This window comes from Pseudoliparis swirei, chromosome 20 (genome assembly GCF_029220125.1).
Source record: "Pseudoliparis swirei isolate HS2019 ecotype Mariana Trench chromosome 20, NWPU_hadal_v1, whole genome shotgun sequence".
Taxonomy (NCBI): domain Eukaryota; kingdom Metazoa; phylum Chordata; class Actinopteri; order Perciformes; family Liparidae; genus Pseudoliparis; species Pseudoliparis swirei.
The window spans coordinates 19039165-19059305 of record NC_079407.1 but is presented as its reverse complement, the minus strand read 5'-3'; the positions used below and the strand labels follow the sequence as shown (position 1 = coordinate 19059305).

General features: G+C 43.3%; 1 protein-coding gene across 4 annotated transcripts in view; it reads right to left on the bottom strand.

Moving 5' to 3' along the window:
* The window catches only part of LOC130210484 (roundabout homolog 2-like), a 57013-nt gene extending 48880 nt beyond the window's left edge, over positions 1-8133 (bottom strand). For all 4 annotated transcript variants that reach the window (XM_056440837.1, XM_056440840.1, XM_056440839.1 and 1 more), the window contains exon 1: positions 7561-8133. In XM_056440837.1, the coding sequence (XP_056296812.1) occupies positions 7561-7615 (55 nt within the window). In that variant the 5' untranslated portion in view covers positions 7616-8133. The remainder of the gene's footprint in view (positions 1-7560) is intronic.
* Between the last annotated feature and the right edge of the window lie 12008 nt (positions 8134-20141).

Genomic DNA, 20141 nt, shown 5'->3' with positions numbered 1-20141 from the left:
CTTCACATTGTCCTAATTGCAAACTCAGCTACGCGCCCATATGTCTGCTCACAGCGTCTATACATTTCTGCCTCATATAACACACATAGTCAGCAGGGTAAGTGCTGGAGGGGATGGGGGTAATCAAGACCATTACTTTAAAAACCCTGTTGATTCAGGCTATATTTGGCTTTTCTTGGCTCTTAGAGTTACATAACGAGGAGCGCTTTCATTAGTTAGTCTTGAAAAATATCAACTTTAGATCTAGGGCTGCAAAAGAAGAGACCATAATGCATAATGCTGCATTGTGAAAGCCAATCAGCGTTGCGTTGGTCATCACTGACGGCATGCCGTTGGTGAATCTAACTGGCTGCTGCTGCTGCTACGCGAAGCGGCAGTTATTCAGACGTAGTCGGTGATAGTCACCGCGCTGTGTGAGCCTACGGGTGATGTTATGACCCCAAACACGAGGGCGTTAGATGTTCCGACGTTTGTGGGATTTCCACAACAAGTATATAGCAGAAATCAGGGTTATTTCTTCCGTGGTGGATGGCGGAAACGATAACCGTTTCCACGGAGCAAAGCAGATAAGCCACGCCCCCTCTTCGACACGAATAAATTATAAACCACAAAAAGTCGGGTGAGTAAACTCACGCGAGTAAACTCACGCGAGTAAAGCACTGTCAGTTCTGTTTTTTAATAAAGGTTTGGAAATAAATGTTTCTTTTTTATCCGATTAATCGATTACCCAGAAAAAATAATCAACAGATTAATCAATTATTAAAATAATCATTCGTTGCAGCCCTACTTAGATCCTCCCCAGGGGCAGAAGTGTACTGCTGCCACGCTAATGTGTGAAAACAACAAAGCCGAAGAGGGCACGTCTCTCTTTTGCTTCAGATCTCGGTGCCTTTTCTTTTTCAATTTAAATTCATTTACATACTTAAAAAGGCCCAAAACACTTAAGGAGTTCTCGTGACATTGCCAAGTAATCTCTGCGTGGGCGTCAATAACATGTCACAGCAAACAGATTTTCAAAGTGGAGAAGTCAGGTCAGATTTTCTTCTGGCAACCGTCCGGGCTTTTCGAGCCTTTGTTTGGCAACTGTCCTCCTCGGCCTCGTAATCGTATCTCTAAATGATGTCATCAGCGACTGTACCAGAAGTGGGGCATCATCAACATCCGGCAAGATGACTCAAGCACGAGGCACATGGTGGTTTCATCATTCACAGTCGCTTCAACAAGAGGCACCGCGAGAGGCTTTAGTCGGCCTTCAGCCAGATTCGTCACTAAGTAATGAGCAGGAGGGCGGAGTGGACACAAATCAACCGCGATGGATTGTTTAGCATTGATTAGTTCCGCGCCAAGCACGCCAACAAGCCGATTCTGAATATAGCTCAAGATAATGAACATTTCAAATGAGACGCATCGAACACTGATGCAGACTTAATTGAGGGGTTTGTGTGCGGGAGAAAGAGTTGAGATTCAGGATAAGTGCAAAGATGCAAGAGGCACAAGATTTGTGTGGACAACAAAAACACACAACACAAAGTTAGCATGTGTGTGTGGTTGTTGCAAGTGTGTGTGCCTGTGAGAATTTACAAATAAAAAGTGTGGAATATTTGGAGTAAGTGTGTGTGTGTGCCTGGCCTGAGGCTCTGTTCTGGTGGTGTGGATCCCCTGGGAGAGTGGCTCTGCATCCTGCTGCTGCCTGGGCAGTCAGTCCTTGGCAGTGGGGTGTCACATGATCTTTCGGGAGGCGGCCGGCTCTGGTTCCAGCACTCTGAAACATTCTGTCCCTCCTGGGTGGTCCCCTCCTGCTCTGGTGGTGCCTGTCTCCAGTCCCTGGGCCTCCCTGGTCAGGGGTGTCCACAGGCTGTGATGCTGGTACCAGTCCTCTGTCTCTCTAGCAGGCTGTCCTGAAGGGACTGGATCCTCTGGCCAGCTCCAAATTTCTTCCTTCTCTCAGGCCTGGAGGTAGGGGAAGAGTACTCTGCCTCCTCAGCGAGCTGAGTGACTTTGTCCAGAGTCAGATTGATCCCCAGTGATGTGGACACTTGCTTACCTGTACCATCTCTCGCTGCCTCCTCCCAGATATTAGGCCCGTGGTGCCTCGACCTCTGTTGTGCCTCTGGCCAGTACAATCAGCTCCTTAGTTTGGTGACAGTCTCCTACAGTCTGCCCGCCCTTGTTGTCCACCATCACACATGAGGCTCTCCTGTCACCCCCTGTGTTGTCAGCTCTTGAGTCAGACATCACTTCTGTGTCGAGGAGATCAGATGACCCACCACCACTGTGTCATGGGCACCCCATGATGGTGTTGGGGAGCTGAACCTGGCTGTGGGTGAGGCCACCTGTGGGGGAGCTGAGGGGCAAGTGAGGGTTCAGGGTCAGGGGGTGGGGGGCAGAGGAGTGGGGGGACAGCCTTGCCAAGTGGAGGACCCAGTGCCAGCCTGTGTGTGGATCCAAGCACACTCAGTCACTAGTCAGTTGAAAGGGGACTATGGTGTGCCCTGAACTATAAGGTATGCAGTGTCTCTGAATCCCCCTCCTCCTGGTGTCAGATGAGAGCCTGTGGTGGCAGGTCCATGCCAGGAGGTATCATCATCCGTGGATCTGGAGCATCATCCGTGCTGGCAGCATGAGCGGAGGGCAGGGAAGGAGGAAGGATCATGGATCCAGCAAGTATCAGCCACTCAAGCATTTCAGGACCACGGTGAGGCCGGTAGTGGTGATCATTCATACATGCTATCATTCTCTCGGTCACACACGGACCATCAGAGGTGCATGAGGGGGCAGCCGAGGGCATCCAGGGAAGGGAGGTTGACCATTAGCTTGTGGCAGGCCTGGACCTGGGAGCAGGTTCCAGATAGCAATTGGGGACTGTCACCCTCTGGCCAGCACACCTCAGGTTCCTGCCCAGCCAGCCCTCCTGGTCCCAGCACCTGTCTCTTTCCTGTGTGTTGTGTGGTCACAGAGACACGCAGACAGTCCTCACACTGTGCGTTGTTGCCTTGCGAGCTAGGTCATGTGCTGTGTTTGTTGTTCCGCTGGAGTTGTTGGCGGCAAAGGTCCGTGCTAGCGCTGATGGAAATGCGCACATTGCGCCGGCTGAGCTCTGGGCTGCCCGGTAGGGATGCTCCGCCTAGCGCGGGCGCCTACTGGCTAGCCTGCTCTCTCTTCCGCCCCACTCCTGTTCTACTCCTCTCCTCTTCACCTTCTCTCCTCCTCCTCAGACCGCCTTCTACTTCGCCTTCTCCCGGTGCAGACCCCGCCGCCCGTTATAGGCATGCAGCGCCGGGCAGCTTCAGATACGCAGCAGCACGGGCCACTTTGGTTAGATGGAACCCTAACTTTTACGTTTTTTGGGATGGTTCCCCTCCGTTTACCGGCTGGATGGTGTGGAACTGGATTGGATGTGGCCTCATTCTGGAACTGGAATTGCGGCTACCGGTCAAACTGGATTGATCTCAGACCACCCAGCTCACTGTCGCCCTGTAGCTCAGCCCAGTCAGACTTCGTGTCGTGACTCCTCGATCTTCCACCGCCTTCCTGATCTCTTTGCCGATCGGAAGATGATTTAATAGCTCGAAATGGAGAGAGAGAGATGAGAGGAGAGATGAATCTCGAGAGTAGCCTCTTGAATGGCAGTGGTCCTCTGTAGCACGTTCTTTCACGAATGTGCTCGGCAGGACTTTTTTGGTTTTGCTTTTTTTTTTGTTAAAGTGTTAAAGCACCCCCACCAGCCCTCACAGCCACCGACCCCACTGTCGCTGAAACAACATATCACTATGACGGTAGTCCGGGCCGGTGTAGTGTGAAGCCGAGGGTGGCTGTGGTGATGTGATGACCGAGCTGGGGAAGGTAGAATGGACGGCATGAGAGATGATGATGTTCCAGTTCAGATGTTACAGGAGCGAGAAAGAGCATGTTCTTTCTTTCGTGTTCGCATCACATGTTGTTGGTTGTTCAGACCTCAGCTTAGATTTACCAGACTCTACGCTCAAACTCTGTCTCGGTTCGGTTGGAGATAAGAGAAGCATATGATGACATATGACGGCGGGTCAGACCAGTCCCGCCACAAAGATCATACAATCGCATGTCATGTGTCGCATGATGATCCTTGCCCATAAATCATCCCAAATTCATCATCCATCTATTTTAGCAAGAAGGATGCTGGGCATGCTGGGCGGTGGGTGAACTCTCAGTCTGTCAGTTCGTCTCCGTTTCCTCGTTCCCTCGGCGGTTTCCCTAATTCGTGGTAGCGGCTGGCCTTGTGTTTTGCTGTTCGCTAATCTCTCGCCCCGCCCGCACGCTCGATGGAAAAAGTGGGAAAAAACCCTTGTTTTTGCGCAGTTTAATAAAAAAGTGTGTGCGTGCGGTATGTTGTTAGTGCCGATGTGTGTTGTGGCAAAAAAAAAAAAAAAATAAACACAAAAACTAAAAGAGCGCACAATCTCCGCGGAGCTGCCGCGACGGCGACTGGACACAGCCGCGCCATCTTTAATGTTGCCGTGTTGAATCGAGTGCAATTTGTGAAGGAAGTTGTTGTCGTCTTAGCTCTGAATCACAAAGTAAACTCCCACCTCGCATCTTCAGACCAACAGAGGAGAAGTTATTGGCTGAAGCGGAACAAACCAAACATATCTCGCGATATAGTCGCAATCACCCAACCCCCATTGCACATTAGGTTTATTGGGGAAATATACAATTTCTCAGCTGTTTGCAATAAACAAATTGCACAATAATTGTTTAAGTAGTTTAATGAAACTAATATTACAAGGGTTTTATCCAAATTCAACACAAAAAATGCTACTTTTAATGACTTTAATGAACTTACTGCAGTTTCAAAATTATTCAACCCCTTCATGACAAGCATCTTCAGTACTTCAGAGAAGAGATCATCGCCTTGCACAAACAAGGAAAAGGATACAAAAAGATAGCAAACGCACTGAATGTCCGTAGAGATACAGTTGGAAGCATAGTTTGCTTGTTCAAAGTTGAAGGAACAGTGGCTACACGACCTGGACGTGGCAGAAAGAGGAAGCCATCAGCGGCTGCCACCAGATTCCTGAGGAGGAAGTGGTCGAAAACCCTCGAGTGACTGCAAAACACCTGCAGCGAGACTCGGTGGCAGCAGGCACTGAGGCTTCAGTACAGTAAGGCGCACACTAAACACCGACGGGTTCCATGCCCGGACTCCAAGACGCACACCGCTACCGACCCAAAAGCACAAGAAAAGTCGGCTCCAATATGCTGAAAACCACATAAACTAGAACGGGCACTCGGTAGAGCGCATACCTTCGCATATCACAAGATTGGGCATTGAATTATGAACATTTTGGCTTTAGTTGCATGCCAATTGGATACAAATTGACCGCGGTTTAATACTTTTTGAGTTATGCGAGTAACACGCATACAAATAAATAAATAAATACACGGCGATCAATTTGCATTTTCAATGCGAAGGTAATAAGCCACCAAAGTTTGGGAATTCTGTTCTGTGGAGCGATGAGATAAAACTGGAACTTTTGGGGCCTATGGATCAGCGGTATGTCTGGAGGAAGAAGAATGAAGCGTATGCTGAAAAGAACACCGTGCCTACAGGGAAGACGCATGCAGTGGCTCAGTGATGCTCTGGGGCTGGAAGCCTGCAGCGTGTGGAGGGCACCATGGATTCATTCAAGTATCAGGAAATCTTAGGAAAAAATGTCATGCTGTCTGTGAGGAAGCTGAAGCGTGGGCGTCATTGGACCTTCCAACAGGACTATGATCCCAAGCATACCTCAAAGTCCACCAAGGCTTGGTTTCAGAAGAAGAAATGGAAGATTCTAGAGTGGCCGTCACAGTCGCCCGACTTGAACCCCATCGGAAATCTCTGGTGGGATTTGAAAAAAGGCGGTTGCAAAACGCACACCCAAGAATATTACTGACTTGGAGCCCATGAGCAATGGGCTCAGATTCCTCAGGAACGCTGTCAGAAGCTGGTGTCTGGCTATGCATCACATTTGCAGCAGGTCATACCAGCAAAAGGGTGCTCGACTAAGTACTGAAGATGCTTGTCATGAAGGGGTTGAATAATTTTGAGACTGCAGTAAATTCATTAAAGTCATTAAAAGTAGCATTTTGTGTTGAATTTGGATAAAACCCTTGTAATATTAGTTTCATTAAACTACTTAAACAATTATTGTGTAATTTGTTTCTTGCAAACAGCTGAGAAATGGTTTATTTTCCCAATAAACCTAATGTGCAATGGGGGTTGAATAATTTTAAGTGCAACTGTGACTCACATTCCTTTTTTCTCTTCATAGAAAAATCTAACATGTATTACAAAACAGAGGTCATGGAGCCTGTTTGAATCCTCTTCTCTCAAGTATTTTATGAATACACACATCACCCTATGGGTATGTGCAGAATAATAGAGGTGGGAATGAGAGAACATACCAATTCCACATCATTGATGTAGGCAGATGGTGTGGGTGTTGAGAAGTGCTTTTAATGTTGAGAGGTGGCCTCCGGTTTATGATATTAAATCAGAGCGAGTCGCGAGAGGATTTATAGTATCACTGAAGAAGATGAAGAATGGAGCTACACTGACACGGATCACCTGTTATATCTTATTTCAGAAAGATTGGTATACAACATATATTTAAGGTAATTTAGAAACAGTTTACTCATTACCTGCTCAGCAGACAGGCAATTAGTGACTATAGCTGGTCACCATAATGGAGCATTTAGTAGATAAAGAGATACTTCCCCTCAGGAGTTGGTGGAGACCAAACAAAACTAAAAGAGTGAATATTGGACTTTAGAAAATCTGTATTGTAGGTCGTGTTAGTAATCAAACAAACAAATGTGCCATGTGGTGTTTTCTTGCATTTCACCAGATGCATCAGAGGCTGAGTGCACTTCCATCCTTGTAGAACATTTAAAAAGACCATTGTCTTCTTTCGTACCTTTGTTGGTGCATTAATCAATGAATACAAGCCGATATATTATTTTTAGATTTGTTCTTAAATATATCAATATACGTGTTGGTTTAAAAAAATACAGCATCAGTGGGGATCTAATGTTACAGAATAGCAGGGGAGATGTCTGCCATTCGGACCTTTAATACACAACAAACTGTCAAGAGTTGCATCAACTACTCTGAGATTGAAAAAACAAACATCTGCACGCTCATAAATTGTTTTCTGAGCCCTGCTTTTATTTGGGGGTTAGATGAAGGCTCAGAAATGTAATCCGTTATCAGAGCAAATATGATCTCTTTCTCTAAGGTCATCAAAATGAGCTTTTAAAATCATGTTACAGTCGTGTGCATCCTCAAAAACATTGTTTGGGAGAGGCTTTTCACTGACTATGACACTGTCCCTGAAAGTTTACTTGCTCACAGCTGAACTAAAAGTGACAGTTAAATGGCTTCACTTTGACTACAGATGAGCCTCCTTTTGTGCATCTTCTTTGCATCTTCTTAGCATTTAAATATTACAAATGAATGCACGTGTGACATTTCCACTCTACTATTCAACACACGTTTTGGATATCCAGTTAAACACAACATTTACACACATAATATCTTACCGGATGCGATGGTGATGAATGAGACAGTCACAATTAGTAGATTTCCAAAGTTCATCTCCACACTCTCCCGAGTCTGCAGCCTCTTGACAGTCCACTATCAATTCAACCGAACCTCCAGTCAGAAGAAGAAGAAAAATCACCCAGATTGTTTAAAAAATAAACTAAAATCAGATAAGACTGCAGCGTCTAAGGAGTCTGATTCTCGACTGGAATATTCAAGCAGGTAAAATCACCCCCCCCCACCCAAAAAAGCTTCCATGTCACTCCCAGAGAGCCATGACAGCAGCAGCAGCAGCAGCACTGCCCCGGAGAATCACCAAATAACAAAACTCAGCAGTAGCACTTCTTCATCCCCGCATGGTCACAGACACACACACACACACAACACACACACATACACCGGCTTCCTTCCAAAATGCCCTGCTGCTGCAGAAAACACCAAATAAAGAGAGCGATAACTATATTTAGCCCGGTCATAAATAAAATCATCCCCCTCTCTGCCTCTGTCTGTCGGAGCCGGCCAGTCGCAGGTCGTCAGTTTGCGAGAGAAAACGAACCGCTGCACGCGCCGCGCTGCGCTCCGTCCGCACTGCCTGCTCCCCGCGACCGAACCACGCCAACCTCCAGGGGAGCTTTAAAGAGACAGCGGCGACTTCTGCGCTGCGCGTGCGTGTGCGCGTGCGCGTGCGCGTGGCAAATCTCGAGCTCACAGTGGAATGAGATCCTGGGTCAGGCTTATTATTGAAGTTCTGGGCGGTGAGATGAGCCCCGCATGGGGTTTTAGAGGTGAATAGGAGAGATTTCAAATTGTATTTCAACAAACATTAAAAGCAAAACGTCCTTGAAGTCAAGATTAAAGGACATATTTTGGAAATATATCGATATTTTAAACATTTAAAAATCACACCGCAGGTCATGCAAGCTGGTCTTCCAAACCAATTCCAACAAATAATATAACACATTACATTTTGTTGTTGTAAATGTTTATATAAAAATCCAAGAATCGTTACTTCCTGAATTTACACAATGAGGTGTGCTCATGTAAGCTGGTCTTCCAAACCAATTCCAACAAATAATATGACAACCGGTCATTTATCAATCTGCAACTTTTAAGCAACAAGGACTTAGCCGTCCGCGTTTTAGCAGGGATTTGCCGAAAACACCGCTCACGTGTTCAGTTTCACCGGGAAATTCTCACTGGACAGAAGCTTCAGATGCTCTAACCTCCAATTCATTGGGACTGTAAGGTGTTAAATACACCAATTCATAGTATTTAGCACTTAACATGGCGACCACTGAGCGGGTAGCTTACAGCTCCGTTAGCCGGTAGTGACAGTGATGACTCTGTTGGCACCGATAAGCCTCCAGCTCAGCCACTAACTAAAGGGTTACCTCGATATTATTTTATCTTCGCTTTACGGCAATTTTGTACCTTAATGGTTTGAATACAGAATGTTTTTTAGCCTGAAAACTATGAATTGTGACATGGGGTCACATGTTGGAAAGCAAGAAAAGGTTGAGAAACCAATGATTTAGAGGTTAAACATTTGGTTGAAGTTTTTTTATAAAGAAAAGGTGTTCTTCTTTTAATCTTAATGTTTGTTTGCAATGTTCAATCAAAGAGAGACCATCAGTAGCATCAGTGAGGTAAACAGTGTGATACAACATATTTCTTCTTTATGTCTCACTATTCATATTTATTATTATTCCTTCATAAGCATTTTACGTTTTCTGAATTCCGTATCTTATCTCTCTTCAACATTATCCAGACACTAGAATCTGTATTTTCTTGTCAGTGCCTTCTCGGTGGCTGCTGCCACAAGATATTGCTCCTGTATATGTTTTGTATTTTTTGCAGCGCAACACTTGTTTTGCAGAATCTATTCACTTTCAACACTCGTCATGCATCATCCCAAGAAGGTTTTCCTTTTCCCCACACACATATATGCCAGTGTGATCTATATTCTTCCTTCCAGTTATGTTGATTATTATGTTGTTATATGAACATTCATAGTATAAGATAAGCATTAAGTTAAAGCAAAAATAAAGGATGACTATTCTCCATGCTTGCCTGTGAGATCATCTGCTGTTTAGCATCCACTCTGTGATTTATCAAGCAGCTGTTGATTCTCACCCACTCCTCCCGCCACAAGCTGGCCGGCATCCGTCCTCCTGCCGTGGACCAACACAGCTCCCTTGGGGGTGAGATCTCTGTTCCACTCTCCTCCAGCACAGGCCAGACCTCATTGTCTCCATGTCGAGCTGCGAGAGCCCAACGTGATGGAGAGTGACTTTTGGACGGTCCTACGCCTGCTCCCCTTTTGTCCGTCTTGAATGGGACTGGAAATTGGGCAACAGAAGAGGGTTCCAGATGTCCGTAGCAAAGCACGACACAAAGAGGGGCATCACAATGGCTTCCAACTCGGCTTCGGTGGAAGTGTGTAGCTTATTAAGGGCCACAAAGACTTAACAGGCATAAAATAGAGGCATCTCAAAAGTGAAGTCTCGGGGGTGTCAGATGGAAATGGAATATTTTTCAACTTCAACTATTGTAACAGTTTAGCTCCACGCCTTCCTTTTTGGAATAGTTGTTTTCATCCTGCTTCCCATCTCGTCAATCCAACTCCCCTCACCTGCCTCTGATCACCTCGTTAGTCCCTCATTCCCTTCACCTGGTCCTCACGCCCTTCTCACCTGCAGCCCATCCCCTCATTAGTCCCTCACTATTTAGCTCCCTCACTTCCACTTGTCCTCTGCCAGATTGTCTTGTGTTTTCGTGCCAAGTTCTCCAGCGTTATTAGAGTATATTCCTGACCTGCCTGTTCTGACCTCTGATTCTCTGCCCCGCCCCTTTTTGGACTTGTTTGCTTCTTCGACTGATCTCCCGGTTTTGACCCAGCCTGTTTCCAACCAAAGACAGTATTCTTTGTTACTCCTGTCTGAGTCGTGCGTTTGGGTCCACTCTAATAGCGCCGTGACAACTATATACCTCAGAGAAGTCCTCAGTAGACACTCTGATATCACTTAGCTCTGCTTGTCTGTTTTGTCATCGGTTGAGTCGTGCTTCACAATCGTTTTTCAGAGCTCCAGTTATCCCTCCCTGTAAACGTTTCAAAAAAGCATCGTAATCAACTTTTGTTTTGTCAACTTTGTTCCTCTTTGAAAAGTATATTTGTGGCATGAAACTGTGTCGATGTAAGATTTTACCACATGTTGTCTATGAATCACAAGTGAACTATGTTTCTATAATGAGAAATAAAATTGTCACAATTGAAAGACTTTGCATCATTTGTATATAAAACATGCCGTCTTGAAAACCCAGCAGGTTGGCCCCATTTGAATTAAAAGGAGCAGATCCATCATATGATACTGTTGAAGAGTCTTCATTTAGATGTAAAAGGGTGTAACAGTTTAGCTCCACGCCTTCCTTTTTGTAATAGTTGTTTTCATCCTGTCACACCATCTCGTCAATCCAACTCCCCTCACCTGCCTCTGATCACCTCGTTAGTCCCTCATTCCCTTCACCTGGTCCTCACGCCCTTCTCACCTGCAGCCCATCCCCTCATTAGTCCCTCACTATTTAGCTCCCTCACTTCCACTTGTCCTCTGCCAGATTGTCTTGTGTTTTCGTGCCAAGTTCTCCAGCGTTATTAGAGTTTATTCCTGACCTGCCTGTTCTGACCCTGCCTGCCTGCCCTGACCTCTGATTCTCTGCCCCGCCCCTTTTTGGACTTGTTTGCTTCTTCGACTGATCTCCCGGTTTTGACCCAGCCTGTTTCCAACCAAAGACAGTATTCTTTGTTACTCCTGTCTGAGCCGTGCTTTTGGGTCCACTCTAATAGCGCCGTGACAAAGGGATAGATTGACATTTTGGGAAAGAGTCCGAAACAGATGTTTTCAGTTGAAAACTGAAGCCATGGTCCTTCTTGGGTGGACGGCGTCGGTCATTGCTTTCTTAGTTCGATGTAACCTTGAGTAAAATTAGATGTAAATTGTAATATCTCCAGCTAGTGTAGCATGTAGTCTGCAAACAGAGGGAAATAGCTAGCTTGTGTGTGGACAGTACAGGGAGGGGCGGTACAGATGGTGGGATGTGGCAGTCTGTTTCCGACTGCGGTGAAGAATGTGAGATTCAGCTGTTGGCCTCACTCTTCCCCCCCCCCCCCCCCCCCCCGGCTCTGACCTTATTTGTCTCTGATCACCGTCTGGCTCCATCTCATTATGACAATCCATATTGCCTCACTCTAACAGCACTAGTGGTAACAATTACGAGACAAAATAAATAAATAAAAGACTCTTATAGATGCGATACGCCAGTTTCTAATTGAGCTCCTGCTACCTCTCTTTACATGGTCGAGGGTCTTAGCTGTTGACCTGCAAACATACCTTGTCAGCAATTTCATTAAGTCACATGAGGCATGTGTTGTGTATATGTGTGTGTACGTGTGAGAGAGTAAGTGCAAAAGACTTTTACATAGCCAGGAGGGCCGGGGAGTTTATTATGGGCCGAGTGTCAAAGCAGCGCAGAGCCAACAGCAGCAAGTCATTTACATCCAATGCACAAGACTGCGAAGGTAAGCAGCGACTATCGCTGCACAATTTGGCTTAAAGGCTTGGCCTTTTGATTTTTTCCGGGACTCTTGCCAGCAGAGGGAGCACACACTGCCCCTCATACATTTAACTTTTATCGTGTGTGATTTTAGCTCATAGTTTTTCACATCTGATACTATACTTCTGACTGAAAATATATATAATTCTGACTTTAAAGTCCAAATCCGACTTTCACGTTGACATAAAAAGCCTCAGTCAAATTTGTATTAATATTTAAAAAATATCTGACATAACAATTCTGATTAAAATGACCATTTAAAAAAAAATGTCTTGACTAATAACCATCTTCTTCGGGCAGAAATGGGACTTACATTTACTATTGTCAAGCTATTTTAAATGTGTGTCTTGTCTTGATGCAGTTAGCAAAATGCAACAATATCAAACACTCTGCATCAATTTACTTATGTATGCACGCATATTCACAACTTTAAATTCCCTGATTGATCATCAAACCTCTCTGATTTCTGTCACGTCAGGATTATCTGTCAATGTACTGCTATGATACGTGTCTTTATTATTTATGATAATTTATGATAATGTATACATTTTCAGACGGCTGTGTTGGCTGTTGATAGTTCTGTCTGTTATTTGAGGAGAAAATGTATTTGACGAGAATTTAAAAAATACTTGCTTTGTGATTGTGAAACCTTGAGATTTGATGAGACAAGCTCCAGTATAAACAACATCATGCAGAAACGAGAACAAAAAAGCCTTTCAGTTTCTACATCTTCGGCCCCTGATTACTCTGCACACATATCTCATGTAATTGCCACTTGTTCTCGAGAGCCTATTTATCTATTCTGCAGTATTACGTCACAAGTCTTGCCTCTGCCTAATGTTCATGCCAGGAACATATCAGAAGTGTTTTGCAATGCAACATTACTCGTGTTTTGTCCATGCATGTAACCTGCTGGTTTCATCTGCTATGAGCTCATCCAGCGATGCTTATGAAAGGAGTATCGAAAGCTGAAGGACGGGGGGAAAAAAGAGGACAATCTTTAGAATCAACTCAGTTTTCAGAGTAGCGGCTGATTGCAGTCGAGGCTCGGAGGAGTCCTCTGCTGGTCTGATATCATAACTGCACATCTTCCTGGGATATAGCGGTCACCCGGGTCAGCGCCTGAGCGCCGATACAGGTTTTAAATTAAGTTTTAGCCTGTAGGTAGGCTACTTAGAATGTCTGCTCCATGAATGCTTAACTGTATCTAACAGTAGAGAGGTTCAGAAACAACTCCAAACACCATTTAGACAAATCCAAGTGCATTAAAACACTGTACAGACAGAAAATATGAAAACAATTATTTTAATTTCCCATTTAATTAACAGGCTTCGGCCATACTATTTCCAAAACTAGAGAATGTACCCACCACAAATTTACCAAGAGCCCCAATTGTCGTATTCAAATGACTTGATTTGTGCAGCCATAAAAACATGAAGATTTTAATTTCAACATTTCTCTCTGTGCAATCATCACAGATTCAAAAGAGGATTTTTCCAAACGCAAAGCTTCTTCAGAAGTACCAGAAGCAGGTACACTTGATTAACAGCGAAGCGGTTAACATCTTAGAAAACAAAGGAATTAGAAAAAATTCACATAGAAAAACTGAAACAATCAAAACCAAATCATTAGGTCAGCCTTTCATGTCTATGGATACATCAATTCACCCCGACCCAGCTCACTGGCTGGTTTAGACTGAACACCATCAGGGTATTGTTAGAAATCATTTATTATACACTTCATTGATCAGGCTTTCCCAGAGAAGACAGATGGGAGTGCACCAACTAAATATACACTGAAAGGAGGGTGCTAACGAGGGACAGGTGTCACTATGGCTATAATGAGGGACAGGTGTCACTATGTCTAACGAGGGACAGTTGACAACAGGGCTAACGAGGGGCAGGTGTAAACAATCAGCGTATTGTTTTGACTCGCACAGGCAAGAAACACACCATTTTTTTTTCGATAACTCTGGTCCACACCCAAATACAGTAGTTGGCGGTAATACACCTTTCGTTAGATGCCACGCCATCAAGCCTTAAAAGAAGAAGAACAAGGAATAGGTCGGTAACCGAATGGGGAAATTAGATGTAATACAAGCACACGCATTACATTTGTAGTGGGGCCTTTAAAACAACATCTGTGCCAACATTTCAGGTAGAAATGGGGGAAATGCCATTGGAGTTGAGAATAATTCAGATCATGGTGACATATTGGTTCAATTTACAAGGACATAACAACCATCCAATAAAAAGTGTAATTGAGTCTTTATGGGAACATGACAAAACCCCAATAAAGAGCTTTGGTTGGGTTGCTAGGGAGAAGGCAAGGGAATTAGGTATGTTGGATCGGAGTTATTCTCTAGCAGTGGTTCTGCCAACTATCCCTCCATGGTTACTGCCACAGCCTGAAGTTGATCATGGCCTCCTTGAACTGATGAGATGAATGTGGGGGAACTGTAAGATCTTAAAGTTACACATCAGCAGGAAGTACCACAATTATATACAAATATATATGGATAAATCTAAAGACGCTAACGCTGGTCGAACAGCAGCTGCAGTAATCCCAGAATTCCAGTACGAGTGCGGGAAGAGACTCAGTGATGATTTATCTGTGTTTACATCAGAGATGATGGCCATAGTTATGGCATTACAGTGGGTAGAGGATGTCAGGTCAGAGAGAGTGGTAATTGCATCATAATCATGTGTAGTGATAACAAGTTTAACATTGTGACACTCTAGAAGCAGAGAGGAATTATTATTGTATGAGATACTACAGTCACTATTCAGAATCCATCGAATTCACATGGCTTCATTTTGCGGCCCATGTTGGAGTCGATCGCAAAGAGAAGGATAAAGCAGCAACAAGGGCTTTGAAGAGTGGGAGAAATATTGTTAATTTAAATATAATTAAGTCAGAAGCTAAAGTGGGGATTAAGGGACAAATCCAAAATATATGGCAGAATTAATGGAAAAACACGAGCAAAGGAAGATATGTTTGAAAATAAAGCATTGGTGCAGGATCTAGTGGACAAAATAGAAAAGAGGAGAGAGTTATCACAAGACTAAGGAATGGCCGTACTATAGTCTTAATAGTTCCCTCTATGTTATTAGGAAAAGTAATAGACTACTGTGAAGAAGAAGAAACAGTGGATTATGTTTTATTGTTGTATAAAAAATACGGGCTAAGAGAGATGGGAGAGGGAAATATTATTGATATACTCAAAAAAAGCTTTAGTGATACAAGAAATGTACTTTCCTTAAGTCCATGCTAGAAGATGAAGAAGATGAAGAATGATGAAGAAGGAAACACACAAGGACAAGAGGTGAAGCATCTAAAATGAGAGACAGAGGTGACTAAAAATCTGGTATCGCAACCTAAAAGGAGAACGAGAGATGAAATAATCATCCTCAAAACTGCACAGCAGCTCAGGCAGAGCTGGATGTTGCTAGAGCAGCATCTGTGTACCTCTGTATCGTATCGTGCAGAATTATATCAACACAAACAGCAAAACATATGTTTGTCCATTTGTATCAGCTTTTTATTTTTCATTATCTCTCTCAGCTTGGCGTCACCTTCTTCTGAATGAGATTGGTGACGGTCAGAGCATCCTCTCCAGGCTGTTATTAAAAAGAAGAAGAGGAAAGAGTCTCACCTGAGCTGTACAATTACATTGGCGAGGCTCAGCTGTGATTTGTCCTACCTCTTTTCGTGTTTGTTTTGTTGTCTCCTGATCCAGTTTTTTTTTTGCTGCAGAGGCAGAATTGAGAAAAACAACAAAACAAACGAGCCAAGGTCATCTTTGTGTTCCTTACGCTGCATATTCCAAATCTCATCGTCCTTGTCATGAAGGTAAAGAGTGATCGATGGCAGAAGGCCCATCACACAGAGGGCTCATATCGTGACGCACATCTAACCTCACACTAACCTTCACAGCTCTGCTGCGAGTCTTCCTGCTGCACAATATGAGCGTGTCAGTGTGAGTCCTACATTTTTTATAGAAAAGGAGGCAGGGAGCTGTCAATGTCCACAGCAAACTAATAGCTCCATCGTGAGTACTCTTCACCCATAAACCTTGATATTTTGAGGGAGAGCATTTCATTTAAATGATATGCAGGTACTCCATTGGGTCGAGAAATGATTGATGTTTTCATTTCTTTGGCATTTTGAAATCTCTGATTTACTTTGGTTCTATTTTGCTTCCTGGTGTTTATTTTGTCAGAAAACACTTTCCCCTGAAAACCAGCTTCACGATCAGCAAGCTTAAACTAGTTTAACGCTGTTTCACAAAAATGTATACAAGATGTGTTGCAACATTTGATAAAGGAATCGAAATGAAGGCGTGATATGCACAAAATATAACGCAGTATGACAAAATATGTCGGACAGCCACGGTTATTAATAACGGCTATCGTCCTGTTTGCCATTAAAAAAATGCTTCAGATAAAAAAACAAATGTACAGCAGCATTATACTTTAAAAAGCAGCAGAAATAAAGCTTCAATGCTCAATAACATGACTTTTCCAACCACCTCAGCATTAAATATAATACTTCCATTTTTTCTTCTTTGCATTAAGATCCTCTTTTTCACTTTCTATCCCTTTCTAATTTTAAAACAGTGAAATATGGTCATTGTTAATGAACAATAACATGACATGCACAGTTTGATTCTCTGCTGTGGCCTTTTCTAAGAGGACATTGCAAGTGCTCACGCTCTCACGTGGATTTCCTCTGTGTGTTTCGTCCCTCGGTCAAAAAAGAGAAGACTAAAGCTGCCAACCGGTACACACACGAGTGAGTGAGTGTGAATGAGTGTGAATGAGTGTGAATGAGTGCCTGTCATTCTGATTTCGCCCTGTGAGCGACTGCTGACCTTTTTTACCTGCAGCACACAAACGCTTGCAAATAAAAATAGAGAAAAGCAGGTTGAGAACCAACGCTTCAGGTGTCGAACACTAGATGGCACAAAAGAATAACAAACATCGTTTCCCTTTGTATAAATAACAGTAATCCATCATGTTGATGTCTTCACACACTGTAAAATACAGTGGAGCAAAGTGCAACGAGTAGAAACTGGTCTCCACAAAGAAGATATGCTATCTAGAGGTAGACTGTCAAGGCTACGGTCATCTCCCACCAGCTGGCAGCAAGATAACAGCATCTCTGTGAACTTTAACAATGAATGTATTCAGGAAGGCTGCAGGGAGTGTTTTTCCTCATATAGATAGCTGCTGAAAGTGACACAAGCCACAGAGATACTGAAGAAGTCTATCACGGAGACATGTCTTATTGCTTCTGGCAGCCGTAAAGCGTGCGCACACTTGTATGAAAGGACAGGTGGGGAAGTAATCTGTCATATTGTTGCTGAATTAATTTTGGACCTGCTGGAAATGTAACTTATTTTATGTAGAACAGGCTCGGAGAGGCTTCAACATGCAAGCTGTGCAGTGACATATCGCTGCCTCTTTCACACTTAAGCAATCAATTATTCACACCTCGCAGTGACATCCAATTTCTAATGTACAAGATTTACACATTTATAGATGTAAAAGTCATATTTTGATACACACAGGGGACCGACAGCTACTGTTGATGTTTTTGTTTTATGACCCACAAAACTGCTACAAAATAGAAAAAGGCTTCTTCAGTTTCAAGAGTGAGTCTCTTGCACTTCCATTATGAAGGCTGTATAAGCAGGAAGAAACATTCAGTGTTTGTTTGGCACCATTTCTTCAGAGCTTGACTTGATCACTGTGCAGCTCTGAGTAACCGGAGGTATTTCGACCTGACAGAAAACAGTGCACAGGTATTTATTTTCAATATTATTTAGGTCTTATACCACAGTCCTGTAATAGTGTTCCCGAAGGGATTGTATTTTTAAATACAGCCTAATGCTAAACTAAATAATATGATTACAAAATTTGCAATATCTCCACTGGTACCCCGTTTTCCCCATGTTCCTGCCCCAGTACCAAGTGATACTATGTAACTGCACTCCATAATTAATATAGATAATTAAAAATAGATAGAGCACAGTGTAATTTCCTTTTAAAAATAAAGCTGATACCCCTTTAATCCTATTGGTCTTTCTCACAGTAAAGCATCCAGTAAGTATTTGATTATTCTTATACGTATTTAGTTTAAAATCTGATAGCAATATGAGCATGACATGAATAAACCAGAATTATAATAGTCAGTCAGACAGTAACTCCAATAAATCTGTTGAAATAGAACAAAAGAACAAACAAAATGGTATTTAATTGTGAAATTCAGTGCATGCAACGGGGCCGGCAGTGCTCTCAGAAAACATGTGACGCTTTAATATCATGTAAAATATCCATTATATAGCATTAAAAATACAACACTTTGACACACCGACATTAATATTTTACCCGACAACTCATTTATTTTGAGCCGAGCCGGTACCTGAGACTTACATGAAGAAGTAAAATCTCAGAGCGTCTCCTGTTCTCTTGTTTAAGTGGCTGCACAGTTTGTACCTGTGACAGATTATAATTTGTAATATCTCAGGTAATGCATGTTAATCGAGTTCACAGAACAATGATATGGAACTAAGTGTACATGAGAATTTCTGGGTGAGTTTTACATTATTATTATATACTATTTGCTTGTAAAACAGATAAATAAGTTCATCTCGATACTGACTCAAAAGGCACAGGGGAAACAGACCACTCCCTTTCCCACAGAAATTGAATGAAGTATAACCATTGTCGAGCAGATCGGACCCAAGACAATACAAAAGAGCCTCTGCAAGGCCCCCAGACAGGCAAGTCCCCGATAAATTAAAAAATATAATCAGCACCACCGGACTCTTCAGTTCCCTTCAGCTCGACAGAGCGTTTTAGCATCTTCCATTTCATGGTTTTAGTTCATTCTCACCACTCATCAAAAAACAACAACTACAAAGATTCACTGTGAACTAACCGCTCAGCACTAAACAATCTCCGAACAAAGTTAGAGCCAAGTGAATACAGTAGAACAGTTAAAGAGCGACAAAATCAGGAGTTGATGGAGACCAAAACAGAGCTCAAAGAGGAGTGAGCACTGGAGACCAGAAACACTCCACATCTTCCCTTACAGCTGCTCTCCAGCGTTTGCTTACAAGTTTGCAATATCCGCTTAAAATGTGATGATATTGTCAGTGCTGTTTTTATAGATTGTTTCAGCTGCTCCCAAGTGGAGAAAAACAAATAACCTAAAGCAGGTTTAATGGTTTTCATTAAAGTCTTAACTTCACCTTGTTGCAGTGATGTAGACGTGCAAACGCTCTACAAGAGCAATAGAGCACACTTCTATACTTTTTGTATCGCACAGAGCACACAAACAAACAACATCTCACACACACGATGAGGGATTTGGACTGAAGACATGAATAATTTGCTTTTCACGTCGAAAAGCAAATTCTACAAACACATTGTGAAAAGAGGAAATAACTATTTTCCTCTCTTTACAGCATGTACATGAAGAGTCTTTAGCAAACAGCTAGTTTACAAAAGATGAGGGCAAAAAGGACGGAAACCAACCAACGACAACAACCTCAGGCTTAGTACCAAAGATCAACTTTTAATCTGAAACTTTTTAATCGTGTCATCATGTCATAAAAACAAGTCTTTCCTTTACAATATTTACTTTATTCAATTTTTAACGTATAACAACACTTATTACTATGGTACTCAATAACATAGTCATAAAATAGTGTAGACATTTTTAAAAAACGGGCCCAAAACATGCTTGTCAAAGGACATTTATGTGTGCAGTCGAGGTTGTGTTGCCAGGGGGCGTCACCGAGCTCATTCAAGTGGATAAACTCCTACAGCTCAATGTAGAGCGCGCGAGAGAGAGAGACTCAAGCTGCAGAGGTGAAGCAGGTCGGACTAAGCACACCTCGCGGCGCCGGTTTAACCGCGGACCGTTAATTGCCAACAGAAGACAATTAAGCAGCGGGCGAGGA